General features: G+C 35.2%; 1 protein-coding gene across 2 annotated transcripts in view; it reads left to right on the top strand.

Moving 5' to 3' along the window:
- FAP (fibroblast activation protein alpha) overlaps positions 1-18,994 on the top strand; it is a 39,503-nt gene that overhangs the window by 17,203 nt on the left and 3,306 nt on the right. Inside the window, exons 12-23 of one of the 2 annotated variants that reach the window (XM_027678738.1) lie at positions 1,090-1,134; positions 2,779-2,883; positions 2,974-3,044; positions 3,628-3,681; positions 4,008-4,132; positions 4,832-4,879; positions 7,287-7,385; positions 8,125-8,194; positions 9,436-9,630; positions 11,860-11,914; positions 15,082-15,181; positions 18,119-18,183. In XM_027678738.1, the coding sequence (XP_027534539.1) occupies positions 1,090-1,134; positions 2,779-2,883; positions 2,974-3,044; positions 3,628-3,681; positions 4,008-4,132; positions 4,832-4,879; positions 7,287-7,385; positions 8,125-8,194; positions 9,436-9,630; positions 11,860-11,914; positions 15,082-15,181; positions 18,119-18,183 (1,032 nt within the window). The remainder of the gene's footprint in view (positions 1-1,089; positions 1,135-2,778; positions 2,884-2,973; positions 3,045-3,627; positions 3,682-4,007; positions 4,133-4,831; positions 4,880-7,286; positions 7,386-8,124; positions 8,195-9,435; positions 9,631-11,859; positions 11,915-15,081; positions 15,182-18,118; positions 18,184-18,994) is intronic. The other variant, XM_027678739.1, reaches the window with a different exon arrangement.

The following is an 18,994-nucleotide window of genomic DNA, read 5'->3' on the forward strand; positions in this document are numbered from 1 at the left end:
GTACTTGAAAATAATAACAAAATATAATCTACAACATGTTCTTAAAGTGTAGATTCATCAGAAATGTTCACGTGTTCAACTCCTGCTCATGTGAATAGGCTGTAGAAATAAATATTACTTTAGTAGAACTATTTGTGTGAGTAAAAGTTAGGCATGTGTTTGTGAAATTGGGATTTCCTATAAAGATGCCAGTTCTCTAATTAAATTCTGTAAATAATTTAATATACAGAAAGATCCCATAGAAATCAAGGGGACTACTCATATGAAAGAAGTTAAATATATCCCTAATGTACCATGTCATCAAGATCTGAGTCTTACTTTAAAGAAAGGAAAATAAAGTTAGGATGCAGATATAAAACAAGACACCCCATTTTTCTTATCTTAAAAAGAAATAAAATCCATCTTCTCATTTAATAGCTCAGTGGAGCCCTTGCAAAGTACTAAACAGTCTTCTAAGGCACAAGTACCTGCAATTTTTTTTGCCTTAATTCTTCTTTATAAATACATTATTTGCAAGATTTTGTAAAATCAGGCCCTTTAATATCTCTAAGCTAAGCAGCAGATCTGGGGACCCTAGATTTTTATGTTCTTTTAGTTTAAGTATTTGGCTTGTATTTTAAAGTTTTCTAAGGTTTACATTTAAAAGATGTACCCAGCAGTCACATCATCCTCTGTTATAAATCAACATCACAGCTCTTAATTGAAAGAAAATATGAACCAACTGAAAATCTGAAGTAGACTTTTAATATTATTATTCCTGAAATTATTTTATTTGGGTTTTTTACTGAAAAAATCATGAGATTAAGTATTGTTCATTCTTGGTTTCAGTCAAAAAGTTAGATAAGGTTAAAATAATGACTCTAGATTTTATTTAGCTCTGATGATAGCTGTTAAAAAATAATAGTTTAACTAACATAATGACATTAATACAAAAATATTTACTTCAGACACCCTTCAAGTCCCTGAAACTTTACAGCAAGTATTCTAAAATTCTCTTTTACAGGTCTCTACAGATTTGTTTATTTGAAGATTTTGAATCTCCAGAAACTCAATCTTCTTAAAGACTGTGCATTTGATTTTGTTTTTCAGAATCAGCAGCACATAGAAGAGAGTCAAACAGGATGGGCAGGCGGAGTAGGTTTTCTTGTTGTACTCTGTTTTGATTCACTGAAAAGCTATGGCTTTCTGCATCTTCTCATCAGTGTTTTGAAACATGAAGCACCCTTCTGAGTCATAACAACACTACTGCTTAAACCTGTTGCACTGTAGGACTGAGACTTTTAATACTGTGCTAGATGGTAGTATCTGGCTACCTGCTTTCTGAATTTAAAAACCTATTTTCCGTTTGAAAATTGTAGACCAACTGACTAGACACAACACTGAAGGAAGGGAAGTCATGAAAAGAGGTAGATTTATAGTGCAATGTAATTATTAGAAGCATCCTGGTGGCCAAGAATAGATGTAAAACTCCTCTGATGACACTAGGGCAAGGGATCAGATTGGCTATCATAGTACTTGAAGAGTAAAACCTGCCCATTCATAACAGAGTTTTAGTGCCAAGTGCCACACATCTTCAGCTGGTGGGAACCTTCAAGGTAAGACACCCCACTTGCAATGGTAGGTGATACTTCTCTGTAGCTACTTCTAGGCAAAAGAAGTTTTTCTCCACCCGGTAGAGACAAAACACATACCTTTGGAAACTTGCAGTAAAAACAAACCTACAAGGAAATTTTAAGATAATGAGATCAGTACTTACAAGCATATAGTCCAACTGTGAATATGTACTATTGCTTATGTTTACAGGCAGGACAAGTTAGCAGAACCCAGTGTGTAGAACTTCACACTGTGCCTGAATGTCTTGCAGTGGACTTAACTGTGAGCTTCATTTTCAGTATACTTTCCTTTAGGAGACATGTTTTAATATGAAGAGCACACATCTACAAGGATTAGTTATTTTACTTCATCCTTTTCATTTTTTTCCACTTCTCTTGAGATTCTCATGGCAGGTTTTTATTACAGCTAAAGAAATTGCACATATGCGTAAATCCCCTCTTTAGCTTTTATGGGATTTCAAGCATTAGGAATCACAGAAGCAATCTCCGGGACAATTTGACTTGTGGTCACAAGTTCTAGTCTAGCTTGGGTTAGTATTCTTCAAAAGTCATACTCACTGCAGAAGGTCTGGTGCTATGTTTGAAATTCTTGCAGATCATTCTTCTGTCTTCATGTTTTGAAAGTAAAACTTAGAGTTTCAGTAACTGAGCCTTGACTGACAATTTTAGTAAAGAGGTGATTGTTTGAAAGGAAGCAAAAGTTGAATGATCTTATCTGTAATAATCTGTTCCTTAAAATTAGTGGAATACCATGGGAAACATCAGATATCCATTTATTTAGTGCCGTGTTCATTGAAACAGCGAAACTCTGTGGTCCACAGAATATTGAGTCTCGCACCATTCATGAACATTGGCTTTATTCAGAAACATATTTTTTAAAAATCATCTCTATCTGTTTTTAATTAACTAAAAAAAAGGTCATTTGGAATATACAAGTTATTCCACTTACATGTAGAGAGCTCACATTTGTGGGGTGCTTGAGGCATCTGTATTATCAGTTTAAGAAATCTGACATGACAGGTTAGAAATTGTAATCTATAATGAATGGGAGATTGAATATCATAGATCCCCTTTGAACTGATTTTATTATGTACACTATAATCTGTTAAACAGCTCAGACAGTCTTCCTTGCATCTCATCTACTGTTTTTCTTCCATTGTTTCAGTTCTTTGTGTCTGCACCTTATTTTACATCGGACAGCAGTTCATACTACAAAATTTTTAGTGACAAAAATGGTTATAAGCATATTCATTACATCAATGGCTCTATGGTAAGTCAAGCAAAGTGTTCTACATTGATTTACTGTAAGTTCCTGAAATAATGCTACAATATTCAGTAACTTAAATATCTTTCTACACAGGAGAATGCAATCCAAGTTACAAGTGGAGAATGGGAGGCAATATACATTTTCAGAGTAACAGATGATGCAATGTAAGTGTCATGAAGAAAACAGACTGTAAGTGATGTCAGTAAAAGGAACACAATCATTTGAACACCATTTGTTAACTCGTTAGGTTATAACTAGGTATAATTTGGTTTTTATCTGAATGCATCCACTACAAATTTGTATGCAAAGGCACTACGTGGGTTTGCAAACATGGTTTACTTCTGAGAGATTCTTTGCAAATTGTCCTCAATTTTCTATTTAGTCACCTCTCTTAGAGAGACATATTTAAAAATACTTCATTTATTCATGTGTTTAATCCTTACACAATTTGCAGTTACTCATCTTTTTATGATGCCTCATTCAGCTTACTGTATAGATAGATACAGCTTACATAATTGGAATGATTAGCTCATGAGAATTAAGAAAGAACTCCTATTTATATGTCATCTAGTCATAGATTGAGTGAGGATTTATTAAAATAAAAGGTATATAAGCTTAACTACTCTTCCATTGCATGCAGAAATCTCAAAAAGTCTAAATTAACTTCCAAGATGGCTTTTCATCTTGCTGCAGGTTCATAGGTCATAACTTTGTGGATTATTTATTAACATATAAATGAATTTACAGTTTCTATTCAAGCAATGAATTTGAAGGCTATCCAGGAAGAAGGAATATTTACAAGTAAGTGTTATCAACATTATCTTAATGATAGTAGGTTGATAGAAGATATCTCTGAATTTGTTGATAAAACAATTTAATTTCAATATGTTTAAAATGTAATTTCACAAGATATTGTAAGTAAATCTTCACCTCAGATTATATCTCAGATTTGAGGAGAAGTAACATCTAGGATTTAAATACACTCTTCGGAAAAAAATCGATAGAGGCCAAGCATTTATTTTTAAATTGAACAGTTCTGAAAGTACAGTTCCTGTATTCAGATTGTGATGCAGACACATGTGAAATAAACTGTAGCAAAATAACTATTTATTTTATTTTTCTCCTAGAATTAGTATTGGAAGTAAACCTATAAGAAAACAATGCATTACTTGCAATTTAAGAAAAGAGAGATGTCAGTATTATACAGCAAGATTCAGTGAACGTTCTAAGTATTATGCCTTGATCTGTTATGGTATGTATAGCATGGGAGCAGATATATAATCAGTTGTTCTTTCAAATTTATCAGTGCTGTAGTTAATACTATAGTTATGTGGTTAATACGTACAAACAGTGAGGTCACAATCTAAAAAAAGAAAGAAAAAAGTGTCCAAGGTTTTCCTTTTGTGTATTTCATATAAAGTTTACTGTTCTTCTGATTCTGCACTGACTGATCAGCTGAAAAGTTCCTTAGAATTTCTGTTGAGCAGAGAACCAAATGTAGCAAATAACAACACCTTTCAATCATTCCTGCACAAAACAGTCAGTAAGGTCGTCACCATGTGAAAGGCGCACACCTTCACAAATACGATGTGACATATTCTCAGAAGAATGTTTCACATTGTTAATTCTGCATTTGCCTTATGTAATCACATCTCAGGTATTAACTAGATGTCACTTCATCTCTAGGGTGGAAGAGTTTGTTAGTGGATTTAAAGTTCCTTCTGTTATGTTTGCTAAGCAATGCCTGTATGTATGCAAGCCTTTGTACGCACAGTACCTTATGTATATCGTGCAGCAGGGACTTGTGGGTTACCCAGCGGAGAAGATTCAGATCTGTGTGTCAATTTAAGCTCTTTAACTCCTATCAGTTACCAATGTTAATGTAATATCCACTACATCACCAAATTCCAGCTTCAAACTGTAAAGTGCCTTTTTATCATTCTTATGACAGGTCCTGGGATTCCCATTTCTACTCTTTTTGAGAACCACGGTGATAGAGGTACTTCAAGTATCCTGCCTATTTCTGACCAATTATTATACTCCTTGATCTTCACTATGCAGATCCTATAATACAATATTTAGGCTTGTAATCAAGAAGTCTTTCATGTTATTTGATATTAAAATATCTATTATCCTTCTAAATTTGTTAATTAGTGAAATCCAAATTTGAATGAAAACATTGAAGTCCATCACTTTTATAGGATCCTGACGTTTTCCCTGTTTATCCATTATAGATAAAATGAACATCAGCAACTCTTTGTCTACCAAATTTTGAGTCAAACTTTGTAGAAAATACTGTGCTTTACAGACTATTCCTTTTCACATTTGGATGAACACAAGACTTCCTGCTTTCTTTCATGAGGCAACACTACCTTATACAAAAGGCAATGGTGTGCTATTTAGAGTTTGACCCATTGTGCTGTACTAATTATAATTTGGATCAGTGACTTGCTCTTCAGCCATCAGTAGAGATGTCAGGGAAAAGCAGAAGCTCTTTCAGATGATCAGTTCAAATAACTGCTTCAGACAAGGTGTAATTATTCATGCAAAGTGGGATCTTCAGCAAGAAACATTCAGAGCCCTCATTCTTTAAGTAGCCTGTCAGTGAGGACTGTTTGCAACCAAGCCAAGGAGGAACTTTCTAACAATGAAAATATTATTTGCTCTGAAGTGAATTTTCTATCTCTGTCCCTTGTTTTTCTCTAAAAGTTCATCTTCATCTTAAAGCCCTCAGTCCCTGAAATGTTACAAAAACTAACATGATCCTGTATAAAATATCAGTGACTTAGCATTCTCCTTCCTTCCCCAATAATCACTGGAAATGAACTGGTAATTGTAATGGTCCTTCCTTGCAGTTCATCCCGTATTGATAACCCAGATCACTATTAACTGAGTAATGTCTGACCAGAAAACACATGAAAACATAAGGAAGACAAATGCCACAATATTGTTAAGCTAAATTAATCTGTGGTGATTCAGGTAGAAATTAATTAATTGCAATATAATATTATTTAGACTCCAAAAGCAGTTGGTACATCTTAGTTTTTAACCACTCAAAAATGTTTGCAGATGGCAAAGATTGGTTAACATGTCTATTGCAATTATGCTATAAAAACACTGTGTTCTGATATTTCTTTTGCAAAAGGTTTAAATACATTTCATGCATGGATTTCTTTCATATATAATCTATTCTCATAGCTCTCTGTTTTCCCTGATTCATTATTACCTTGTTTATCAAGGGCCCCTACTACCTTATCAAACTGTGAATTGCATGAAATGCAGCTAAGTGCCCAACTGCAATTATGTGTTTCTTAACCTCTCTGCAGGAGAGAAAAGTTTCATATAATGCATTTTCACTACTGGTTTCATGGTGACTCACTCAACTGTGCTATTATTCTTCAGGAATAAAAATAAATTCAGTCTTATCTTAGACTTTTTCATTACCTTTTTTGGATTAATTTTCCCTATGTCCCTTGCTTTCATAATCTCTTCTGTGGTACAAAACTATTTTTAGTAAATCCATTTTTATTGCATTTGGCAGAATTTTGATATCACCCATGAATTTTAGTAGGATATATGCAGGTAAACTAATATACAGCAATTTGGAAGCTCCTTCCAGAATACCTACAATTCAGTTGTGGTATTGGACAAGTTCCAGGAGTTTTGAGGGGAAGTAGGGAAAGGGTTCAGCTGAGTTTGGGTGAGTATCCAAAGCTAGGATGATCTTTCAGCCATAAAAAAAACCAGTTGAAGCTACAAAACTTGTCAAGAGTACTTTGAAAGAACAAATTCCACTGTTATATTTCCAGCATTTCCTGAGCACTACTATCTAGCTCAATACATACTGAGAGAAGAATACTTCCTGTATTTTTTGAGCATTTCCAGAAACAGGGAGGGGGGGAAAGGTAAACTAAAAAAGAAAAATCTCCTGCAGTTTTAAAAGGTTCTTTTATTTTGAAAGTGAAGCTAAAAGTCACAGATTTCCATTATGTACAACATTCTTCATCCATCACTACTCATTGGAAAGCACATAAATAAACAAGTAAGACACATGATGGGATGAATTTTGCATTTCCAGCTCCCACTTTTTTAAAAAAATGGGGTGAGGACTCTGCAAGAGGAAGAGTGGGACTCTAACATTTAGAGGCAACATGTGAAATGATTTGCATTGCAAAGCGTACATCCTATAAAAATCTAATGAGTATTTGTGCACTGCAATACCAGTGCTTTGCTTTCATTTAGCTATGTGATCAAGCCCAGTTAGAAGTGTCTGAGTGGATTGTATTACTCTGCTTGTAAAATTCAGATTTCCTTTCTGTTCTAGTAACACAAAATAAATGAATGTTAATTAATGAAGAGAAATTAACAATAAATCAGTTAATAATTCAGGCATTTCTTTTACTTAGAGCTCAGAGTATTGGAAGACAATAGGGAATTACAGTCTGCTTTGCAAGAGATCAAGCTGCCAAAAGAAGAAGTTAATAAACTTGAAGTGGATGGTATAAGTAAGAATTACACATCCTTATTTTCCTTTTTCTGCTACCATTTAATATTTTTCCTTAATTTTGTGATAGTAAGTATTGTCTTTCTGTAGAACAAACTTGTTAGCCTGTCAGATTGGGAAGAAGAGGCCTGGTTCTGCCCTGCTCAACAACTAATTTGTCTTTGCCTCAGGGTATCTGTCAGTAAAATAGTAGCTAAAATACATCTCTGCTTCACAATACAATTTTTTTAAAATTCTTTAATACTATTGATAAAATATTTAAATACTGCGTAAAAACTATATAATGTGGTGGTAATAAAATGTGAAATATAAACTGCTGTTCATGTTTTATACATTATATTCATTTGCATGCACTGTTCTTTTCACTAGTGACTTTACAAACAGTATTCCATGGTAATAAATCAAAAAAGTTTCAAAAACTAATTTCTGGTAATCTTAACTGCTGTTACATTCCTAGTTGTGCTTTTCTAGGCACCTGGAAAAACTGAGAACTAGGCTTTTGTGAAATAATAGTTTTATGCACAGCTAAATTAAACTAAATGTGGACACTTTATTTCTTCAAAGTTGTTCTTCAACAGCTCCATATAAACAGTTAATTGCAATCAGTTCTGTATTTCACAGTTGATGTGTTGTGTACTGTGTGCTGATTCATGTTCATATACTCTTACACCAAACTCTGGATTATGCGTAAAGGCATAATTTTAACCACTAAGAATATAATTTTATCATGTCTTTTCTAGCTTTGTGGTACAAAATGCTTCTACCTCCACAGTTTGATAGATCCAAGAAGTACCCTCTGCTTATTCAGGTGTATGTAACACTTCCTTTCTTTGAATTTTGTTTTGTCAAAAAAACCATACTTTTTATAATTTAACAAAACCTTGTACATTTGCAACATTTTAGGAAGTAAATGCAAAACTACTTAGTTCTGTACTGTTTGTTGTGGTGGGTTTTTTTAATATATTTCTGGAAAAGAAATTTAAGCCAATGGAGATGGATAAGGTTTTTAATGTTAATCTTAGCATGGTAAAGGTTAGTTTCTCAGAGAAAGAAAAAGGCTAAAAACATGTGGGCTATTCCTTGTAGTTCTTAGCCCTGTAGCTGCTTCTGTTTATTATGAGGCAGTCTGAAAGTATTGATTTCAGCTTTTTTAATATGAAAAATATTAAATTTTTCATATTAATTTTTTAAATTTTTTAATTAAAAAAAAAACAAATGCCTAAACTATGTGGACTGACTTCTCTAAGAGCACTTGAAATAATTTATTGCAGGCAAAAAAGGCAATAAAAATTGCAGCAGAAAAAAAATTAATAAAAAAAAATATGCAGAAAGGAGAAATGAGTGGATGTAATAAACTTTGCATCGTTTTATTAACTAGCGATGATCCAAAGGTCCAAGAATGCTAAGTATGTTTGAATGAAGTTTAGAGTAGAAGAGTCCTGTCCTTGAGGTCAAATGTGTATATGCTTTAGGCCGTTCTCATGAGGAGTGTCTCCCTGTATTGCTCAGCTCTGTAGGGTGTGTTCTGCCCACAGCTCCAACAGCACATGATATTTCCCACTGAAACAAATAAGGTCTGGTGATGGCCAGAAAGTGTAAGGAGCTCTACTTCTTTCTGCTGTTTTCTTTGGTATTGCTGACTGCATGTGGAGATCAAATGCAGAAAAGCAGAAAAGCACCAAAAAGGGCTATTACCCCTAAGGAATTTGGAGAGAGAAAAGAACTGAGTCTTTGAGGCATAACTCTTCCAAGGATTCCCCTTAGGACAATCACCTGATACTGCACCCCTTCGCCTGAGCTAAAACTAATTATTTGCCTTAGGCATAAGACCTAAATGATTAAGATAGATTTTAGATAGCAAAATCTCATAAATATATGAAAATGTTAGCTGAATTGTTTGTCTACTGGGCTCTCTGAACAACAGACACATAGCAAAAATATATGTGGAGAAAATGTTAGCATACTTAGCATGTGTAGCTATAGTCCAGTGTCCAGTAACCATTTATAAATGTGTAAGTATGAGTTGAAAATGTGTGAATTTTCATCCTCAGGTATGGAGGACCTTGCAGTCAGAATGTAAAGGAAACATTTAGCATTAGCTGGATAACCTATCTTGCAAGCAAAGAGGGAATTATTGTTGCTCTAGTGGATGGCAGAGGGACAGCTTATCAAGGTGACAAAATTTTGCATGCAGTATATCGAAGACTTGGAGTCTATGAAGTGGAAGACCAAATCTCAGCAGTGAAGTAAGTAGACTATCTCCCTGTAAAACTGTTGTACTTACATGCCTAGAAGTAGTAATGTGAAAAAAATATGAAATTCTCAGCCTTTCTTCTGAACAGCTGAGGTCTTCGGGAAATAAGAACACTTGTAAAAATAAAATATTACTGTTTGCTTCATGTCAGTGAGATTTTGGGTGGTATGAAGTCCATATACCACTAAGTCCACATCTGGACCTCACCACTTCCATTGTGTTAGAGCATCATCAAAAGCTTCAATCCTAGGCCTAAGGAAATACAAGTGAAAGTGGTGAGAGTTAAGCCAATGTATTATCTATTATCCTGAAGTTTTCCCTGTAGGGCAAAGCTACCTCAGTGACCACAGAGATCCATTATCTAAAGGTCAAATGTGAAGTTTGTAGCAAAACTGAACCTGCCACAAACCTTCTAAAAGTCAGTTAGTCATAAACTTGCATTCTGTGCTATGCATTAAGTTGCATTATAGGATAGTTAAGAACAACAGAAAGTGCCTGAGGTCCCCAGTAGGTGTTCCCTGACAGCTGCTCCTTTGAATGAAAACACTTTAAAGTGTTCTCAGGGAAAATAATTCCCTATGCAGAGTTTTTGGGAGGGAATGAAAGCTGAGGATTTTAAAGAAAGACTGACTGGTAATCTTACAGATGCAGTAGCACTGCTAAAGTGAACAGTTAATTTGTTAAGTATTAATTTGAACCCCACAGAGATGAGTACAAGGCAGGAATATGGAATTTAGTCTAGCCTAAGGAATTTGGCCCAGCAGAGTATGGATAGATTTCCAGTGCAACAGTAAGTACCCTCTTTCCTTCAGACCCAACTGAGTACCTTAGCTAGAAATTGGATGTAGCAATCTAGGCTTTCACAGCTTTCTGTTTGAGAACACTGCCTGTACTTAAAAGTGTGTGTGAGGAGGATATCCGCTCCTTCGTCTTTCTGCCTTGTGATAATTCGTTTCCTACTCAATGATATAAACACACCATTTTTCCTTTCAGTGACAAATGAAACAGAATAGCTGTATATCATGTCAGGTTTTTTCTATTAATCTATTATTTTATTTTCTTTATTGAAAGTTTAGGAGGAGTGGCATACTTTAAAATATCACAAGAATGGTTTTTCATTACTCTGAATCATCACTCAGACATGAAATGTCAGTGACAGAGGGAACCTACACTGATTCTGCAATTGCAAAATCTGCTGAGACAGGCCATGAAGAAATGACCTCAGTTTTCACACTTTCCAGTTTTCTGTCAGCACCTAAACTAAATTTTTATTCAGTTAAATGTAGTGCATTCCATCTTCCTGATCTAACACATGGTTTAAGATGCATGATTTTTAGAGAGGACTCTATACTCTAGAGGGAAGTTCTTGGAATGGATTTTACTGTTGGAGGAGCCCTGGGGATTAAGATAGTAATGTAACAAAACTGATTCATTTTTTTGCTTTTCTAGCTTTGTCCCACCTAGATAGTGTCCTGAATTTTTCGGTGTTGTCAGTCACTCATGCTTGTCCTAATAAATAAGGCTAATATGTGTCCTGGGATATATCTGAACCTATTTTGTTTATCTGTCACTGTCAAACCTTTATGTTCTTTTGCCTCATCTCTTTTCTTTGCTGTTGATAATACCTCTCTAGAAATACAGTCTTCAGACTCTGATGCAGGATATTTTAGGACACCTAATATTTATTATTCTCTTTAACCTGTTTGACTGTATTTCAAGCTCATTACCTATTTGGAGTGTTAGAAGATGTTTTCTTCCCTATTGTTTTTTATTACAATAGCACTATGACCTTTTTACTTTTCAGGCACATAAAAAAGAAAGCTTATTTCTCCAGGGAATCCCTAATCTCAGGGGCTGATACTGTGCCTCTCGAGAAATCAGAGGCTAAATAACCACGTGGATTCTAAGTATAAGAACTCTTTTGCCAAGAAGCCAGATGAGAAGAGTCCTCACCCACTGGAACAAAAATTATTATGATGAAAGTATTGATTTCAGTATTTTTTCTTCTTTCAGGAAAAATTCTTCCCTTTCCTCTGAAATACCTATTAATTGAATAATTGATGCTTTGTAGAAATCAGACATGCTATGCTGATTATCAGTTTGCTCAAATTGGTGGAATATGTGGAAAAAAAATGGAAGAAAAACTATTTTTGCTAATTTTTTGTAGTCTTAGAAATCTTTTGTAATAATTCATTTATTTCTATGATTTTCTTTTCCACAGAAAATTTATAGAAATGGGCTTTATTGATGAGAAACGAATAGCAATATGGGGCTGGGTAAGTAAGTGATTGGGTTTTTTGTATCTAGCTTTAAATAATCCTGCAGTATAATTTTTTTTAACTCTTCCTTATTCTGTATGAAGTTTCTTCTACCCATGCATAATGGTATTACCAAACAGGGTAGTTTCTGTTGGTGCTTATGTATATACAATTGTAACAGTGCAAGCCCTCAAAAAGGAATCTTTGGCAGCTCAAGAGGGAATTTTGAAAAGCTTATGCCTAATACATTGTTTGGACTTTAAGTGAAGCCAAATTGAGATGTTATAATTGGCTTCACTTTTAACTTAGGGACTTACTGGCGTGGTTTCAAAATTCAAGTATTGTCCGTTCTGATCCGAGATTAAAATAATGAGAAAAGTCCTATGACTATCTCTCATGAGAAAACGTGACCCTTGCATCATTCTGAGTCACTGTGTACTTTTCTGTAATGGTCAGTAGGGATGAATGTGGGTCTGAGACATTTTCAACTTTGATAGCTTCACCAAGAAGTGGAAAAATTGAACAGTATGGGAGTTATTTCAAATTATTAGCTTTGTAACACTCCCAGAACCTTTAATAGACAGATGTACTGCAAGTCTTTATTAATAAATGGACATATTCCACTACCCTGAGGCACTGAGAAATAGAGTAGCATACCTCAAGTACAAATTTTAGGATAGCACCGCATTCTAATAGGACAAAAATAAATTATTGGAATAGTTGGAGTTGTTTTTCTATGCTGTCAACTTCAAAGTAGGACCATTCATAAAAATGAGATGCAGAGCTATTAGTGGTTTTAATGGGAGAACTAAAACCATCTTCAGTGACAGCACAAATGCCCCACAGCCCTCTAGAGAGATTTTTAAGATCTTTAGGCCATTTGACTCAGTTGTTCATGTTCATCATGAAGGGCTGAATCAAGAATGCATAGGCAGAACTGCTACCCTGCCTCCTACCCAGCTTCAGCATAACTGAATTATACTGTATAGGAGAACAAGGTGATAAGCAACACCTGAGGGTCTCATGGATTAGGGATGGTACTGTCAGGAATGCTAAAGGGAGTTGGAGGCCAGACCTATGTTGGCCACACTTAGTCCTTCTCTGAGTAAATTAGTAGCAGCTATCCAGCAGTAACAGGCTGCACCAACTAAAAAAACTTACACAGTAAACTGGTATGTTAGACACTAATTAACATTGTCCAATATTTTTCTCCACATACATGTCTGTTTTTCTCTAATTATCATCCAGAAAGACTTTTTATTTCATTCTCTTTAACTGCCTGTCTTTGCCAGGAGAATTATTCTGATCTGTCCCTGTTTGTTTTGTTTATTTTTGCTGGGGTTTGTTTGTTTGTTTTTGTTGGCCCAGTTTCATTGTAAGAGGTTTGATCAGAAACATTCTAGAGGATGGATCTTTTAAGTTTCAGTTAAACTCTAAATAAAGAAATTGCCTGATCTTAGATAACACATGAGCAGGGTTGCTAAAATCTTTCTATGAAGCTTCTACCAACTAATATTTAAATTACTTTGATCAGACAGGATACACCAGGATAAAATGGGTACCATATGATGAAATTAAGTGACACAGACACTTAAAAGTGTTTAATTCTAGAGTAACATTAGATAATTTAAGGCCACATGAAAATATTTTAAGTCACATCATATTTTATTTCACCACAGTGTTTCCAGAACCAACTAAGAGCTTGCACGTGTCTAAAACATTGTATCCCAGTTGCAGATATGATATTAAAATGATGGCACTACTAACAAACCTATCAGTGTTTTTTCCATTTTTCTTTCTATTTATTATACCATTTCCTGGTCCATAAGCTTTGAAAGGAGTTGAAAGGTGTTTCCTTATTTATAGCCTGCAGCTTGACAGATATGCATGAATTCGTACTTTCAGTCTAACCAAACTCTTCATGATGGCAAAAGCTCTTAAATAACCACTAAAGCAATTCAGGTTGTGAATTCTATCTCTCTGCCTGTTACAGTGAATAGATTTATCAACCCAATCCTAATCCTTTGCTTTATAGCCTTGTGGACTGATTTTTAAAAAGATCAAATGAGGAGATCAAATGAGCAGGAAAAATTCTATGAATTGTTGTTTCTATTACCATATCCCTTACTATCATTTCAAACTGGAGTGTCAAGAGGAGAGAAGGACTAACTTAACTTTTTTACAAAAAAAATACGTAATAGTTCTGCTTACTTCCCTTAATCTATCATATGGTACTGAGATAATCTTCAGAATTGTTCATGACCACCCCATATTTTTATCATTCCCTCCATTCCAAAGTAAACAAAACCCCATTATTTCCCAAAGACCTTACATGAGCTTTTCCAACCCCAGCTCCATATGCTATGGAGAGCCAAACCAAAGGCTTTTTATTTACAGTATTTTCCTGTCTCAGCAACTAGCCCTACACAGTTTCACAGATCTATTCTGATAGCCAGGGCTACTACTTATTTATTTACCTACCTAACTTCTTGCTGTGAACTTATTCTTCCTTTTTGGGTCTCAGTTTGAGGAATCAGGCCAGACAATAACAGGAACAGTGGCAGGCAGTAGAGAGGAATTGCTCCAACCTTGAGTTCTCAAGTAGCTGAGTCTGTTAGTACTGATGATTGTGTTGGTTCAATATGCCAATCACTATCAATAACTAGGTAGTTTGTTAAGGGAGGGAAAAACCTATAACTCTTCTTGAAAGGATGAGAGGCAGTGAACACAAGTTGTCATAAGGGACGTTTTCTGTAGGCTTTAGGAAAATAAATTTATGAAAACAGGGATCACTGTTGAAGTGGATTGAATAGGGAGGCTGTGTAAAATGCATGTGACTGATCGACATTTAAATCTGAAGTTAGCCCCATTTTGAGCTATATGTTGCATTAGATTACCATGAAAGACCCTACCAACTTAAATTTTTCTTTGAATAAGTGATAATAAGAGCAGTATCCTGTGATATGCATTGAAGAAGTAGCAAAAAAGAAGTGGTTCAATACAATTGTCTAATCTCTCTCACAAGGAATCACATCAGATCCATTTGAAATCACTGATTTGTTTTTAAAAAAAGCTTTTATTGCTTTGTCTGCTATGCATTCAAAGCAAAATATTTACTTTGGAATTGATTTATATGAGTTTGATTCTTCACCAGTAATTTTAAACTGTCTGTGATTTCTCCTTAGTCCTATGGTGGGTATGTAACTTCTTTGGCGCTTGGATCTGGCAGTGGAGTATTTAAATGTGGAATGGCTGTGGCTCCTGTTTCCAGCTGGGAATATTACGGTATGGAAACTGATCGTAAATACTGACTTGGAAAGCAAGATGGAGCATTCAATGGCTTCTTAAATGAAATCATTGCAGGAGACTGGTGATTTGAAATGTAAAGACGTTGAAATTACTTAGACATAAATCTCTTAAGACCTTAAGTTTAATGTTTTCCTTGCTGAAAATAACTGACTGCAACTGGCAGTTTGGAACAGACTTTGTTACATAGAAGAAGGTATGCCCCGGTAATTCCATGTGCACATCTGTAACAGTAAGTGTGTAAAGCCCTCTCGATAAACTGCTATAGTAAGGAGTGATCTTCCTAAAAATCCTATTAAAACAGTATCACTGAATTCAGAAGCAGCTGAACTGATTTTTCTGCCAGTAATGGAATCACAGTGCACTTCAGATACTCAGATGACCTCTGTCAGGAATCAGCATCTCTGATGACTGCAAGGTTATTTCCCTAAAGCAGTGGAAAAGAGAGGAACTTTTGTGTCTGATATAATTTTTTAAAAATTAAATATTTTTCCCCTTAAATGTTTCTCAGCCACACACTCTGTGTTGTTGTGTTACCATACGTATTTTTATTTATGTTTATGGAATTAGGCTCCAAACTGTTCAGAGGAAACAACTCTCAGAGTATAGTCCCAAGGCCTTCCTGTGTGAATAAAACAGGCACATATTCATACTTGCCGACCTGTTAATCTTTTTGGCATAGTGTAAAGGAACCTTAGTGTAAAAAAAAAATCATGGCATGCATGTTTTCAATGAGTAAAATGTAGCACTTTGAACACATTTACTTAGCATATGGTCGTTTGCTAAGAAGTCTTGGTTATGAAAAAAATTTTTGGTTAAATGGAAAAGATTCCTTCCCTGACTGCTAGCACAGACATTCCTTGTATTTATGGTGTTTTGCAAACAAAGGGGGAAATATTTGTATGACACAGGAAGCATAGTCTTTATGTTTTCACAGGCATCAAGATTTTTTTAAGACAATTTTACTCATGATCACAAAATTATTACCAAAATGCAGGCATAAAGCACTGTTTTTGCAGAAGTCCTTTAATAAAAGAAGAGTTATAAAAATTTGTCTAAGCATTAAAAATTGAATGCATTTTTTTAGTTAAAGTAGATTAGATCCGCACCATTGCAATCTTTTCTTCAGCTGAATTTTCAGGAGGAAGTTTAAGAATCTTGCTAAAAACATGTTGTAAAATCCAAACAGGCAAATGTACCTCTACTAAGGAAGGAAGGAAACAGGAGGAAGTCATGAGTCATAAGTTTTGGCAAACAGAGGGCAAAACTACAGGATGCTACATATTTGAGTCTCTAAGTAGTATCAGTATATCAGAGAATGTACTAGCCCCATAGAGCTTCTAAATTCTGTCCCACACTGTCTTAGATGCACAGAGATTCTGGACCATAATCTTTTCTCAGGAACCATCCCACCCCCCTCCATTTTGAGTCAGAGTTAGTAACAGCTGAACAGTTATAAGATGTAAAGGGAAATTCTATTCAGGGATAATGTATGTTAAAAGCATTAAATCTGTGACTGTTTGCTTAAAATTTATTTAAATTTATCTCCTTTTCCTTCTTTAATAATTGACAAGCTGAATCTTCCACTTAGTCATCATAATGCAATTCTGCTGACCTCTGTGAACTTGCTGTAGCTATACTGCTAGAAGAGAGTGGAGAATTTGGCTCAGAATACTGTAGAAATGCCAGCCATTCAGAAAGAGTCTATTTTATTGAAAACTTAAGCCCAATATGGTTGTTTGACACTGTGTTGACAACAGATATTGCACATTTTCTGTTTTCATGGAATGATAAAGGATTTTGATAAAAGATAGGCTACTTAGAGTTTTTGGTACGTAGTATATTATAAATTATCTTCAGAAGCCTTGTTTGGCTGATCTGGGAGACATAGTACACATTTCTAGCACTCAATGATAGCACATATAAAGGATACATAATAAACCATGGGAACAAGAGTATATTGAGTCATTTTCCTTTCCTGGTAGGATTCTCATTTCTATTTTTTAACAAAATTATTCTAATACAGTGTATCAAACTGGACAACAAGATAGACAATCCCAATTCATAATGATTGCAATGGCAGTCACCTCTCTTTTGAAAGGGAAAGATGCCAGCTCTTTGTCAGAAAGCCCTGACTCCGTTAAATAAATAAAATTCTTGTAATACTGCAGCTTGACTGCTCAATATGTGTCAGTTACTTTTTCAAGACAAGGTCACAAAGAAAGTAATGTTCTGGTAGTGACAGCTGCTGTGTCAGTTTTCCATAAATTTTCATAACAGCTCTTAGTTAAAGTACAAATACCAAGGCAGCTCAAAGATAGATGTTCCTACTGATTTCATGGTGATAGATATTTTTCAGTTATTGACATATATTTTGTCAAATCTGTTAACAGTCTTTGTTGTAGTTAGAAAAAAGAATTGAACAGAGACCTGAACTGCAATGGGCCACTTTTTTAGTTCATGCCTGTATCCTTTCCAGCTCCCCCTAGTTGCTGCATATATACTCTCAACGGGAAAAGGACAACATACATATCCATATTTACTGTATATAAAAATACAAATCCTCAAATACTCTTTTTAAGGTATCAGAATTAGTCCATGTGATCTTTCCACCATGTAGCTTTGTTGGCTTGTTGGCTTATTGGCTTATTAAACTGACTTCTGGAGTTCAAGCCAATAACATAAAGCAATATCAGGTTCCACAGCTGAGTATTAAACCACTATTTCTGCAAAGAAGAGCAAACAGTCATTAATTAGCCTTCTTAGTTGATTTTTTAAAATATGTTTAAATTTGGTATATTATGAGGAAACCAAGCTGAACAGACACAGTTAAACATAATTTAATTTTCTATGTGTCACTGAAGGCACAAAAATATCTGTATTTTCTTTATCTATAGCTTTCTTCTTTAATTTCAGCATCTATCTACACAGAACGATTTATGGGTCTTCCTATAGAGTCCGATAATCTTGAGCACTACAAGGTGAGAATTCTGTATGTGTTGATCTGAATTTGAATCACACTTCCATGGACAAGTAGAACTGTGAAGAAAGAAAATTACCCACCAAGTTTCATAGTGACATTCCTGTAGTAGCTAAGCTACTGCTGTGAAATTCTTATCTCCGTAATGAATTGTGGGTTTGTATTTATAAAGCCCGAAAATGCTAAATTGAAATCCTTATTTTCTCACTTGGACAAGTCAGACAGTTCTATCAGTGCAAACCATTAGCCTAGGAAAGAACTCAAGTGAGAGAGAGGCACTAAATATCAAATATGTTTCTGATAGCGTAGAGATGCTTGTGATAGTACAGACAGAGAGGTGCAAACCAAGCTTGCCCGTGGAGATTCACAGATTCATAGTTTGGAAATAAACTCTTAGATCATAGTCTAACCATTAACCTATCACTGCCAAGTCCACCACTAAACCATGTCCCCAGTGCCACTTCTACACATCTTTTAAATACCTCCAGGGATGGTGACTCAACCACTTCCCTGGACAGCCTATTCCAATGCTTGAAAACTCTTTCCATGAAGAAATTTTTCTCATATCCAATCTAAACTTCCTCTGGCACAATTTGAGGCCGTTTGCTCTTGTCCTGTCACTAGTTGCCTGGGAGAAGAGGCCAACCCCCACCTGGCTACAACCTTCTTTCAGGTAGTTGTAGAGAGCTATAAGATCCCCCCTGAGCCACCTTTTCTCCAGGCTAAACACCCTCAGCTGCTCCTCATATGACTCACTCTCCAGACCCTTCACCAGTTTCACTGCCCTCCTCTGGACAATCTCCAGAACCTCC

Source organism: Neopelma chrysocephalum, unplaced genomic scaffold, assembly GCF_003984885.1.
Source record: "Neopelma chrysocephalum unplaced genomic scaffold, ASM398488v2 Primary Assembly neopelma1_44, whole genome shotgun sequence".
Lineage (NCBI taxonomy): Eukaryota > Metazoa > Chordata > Aves > Passeriformes > Pipridae > Neopelma > Neopelma chrysocephalum.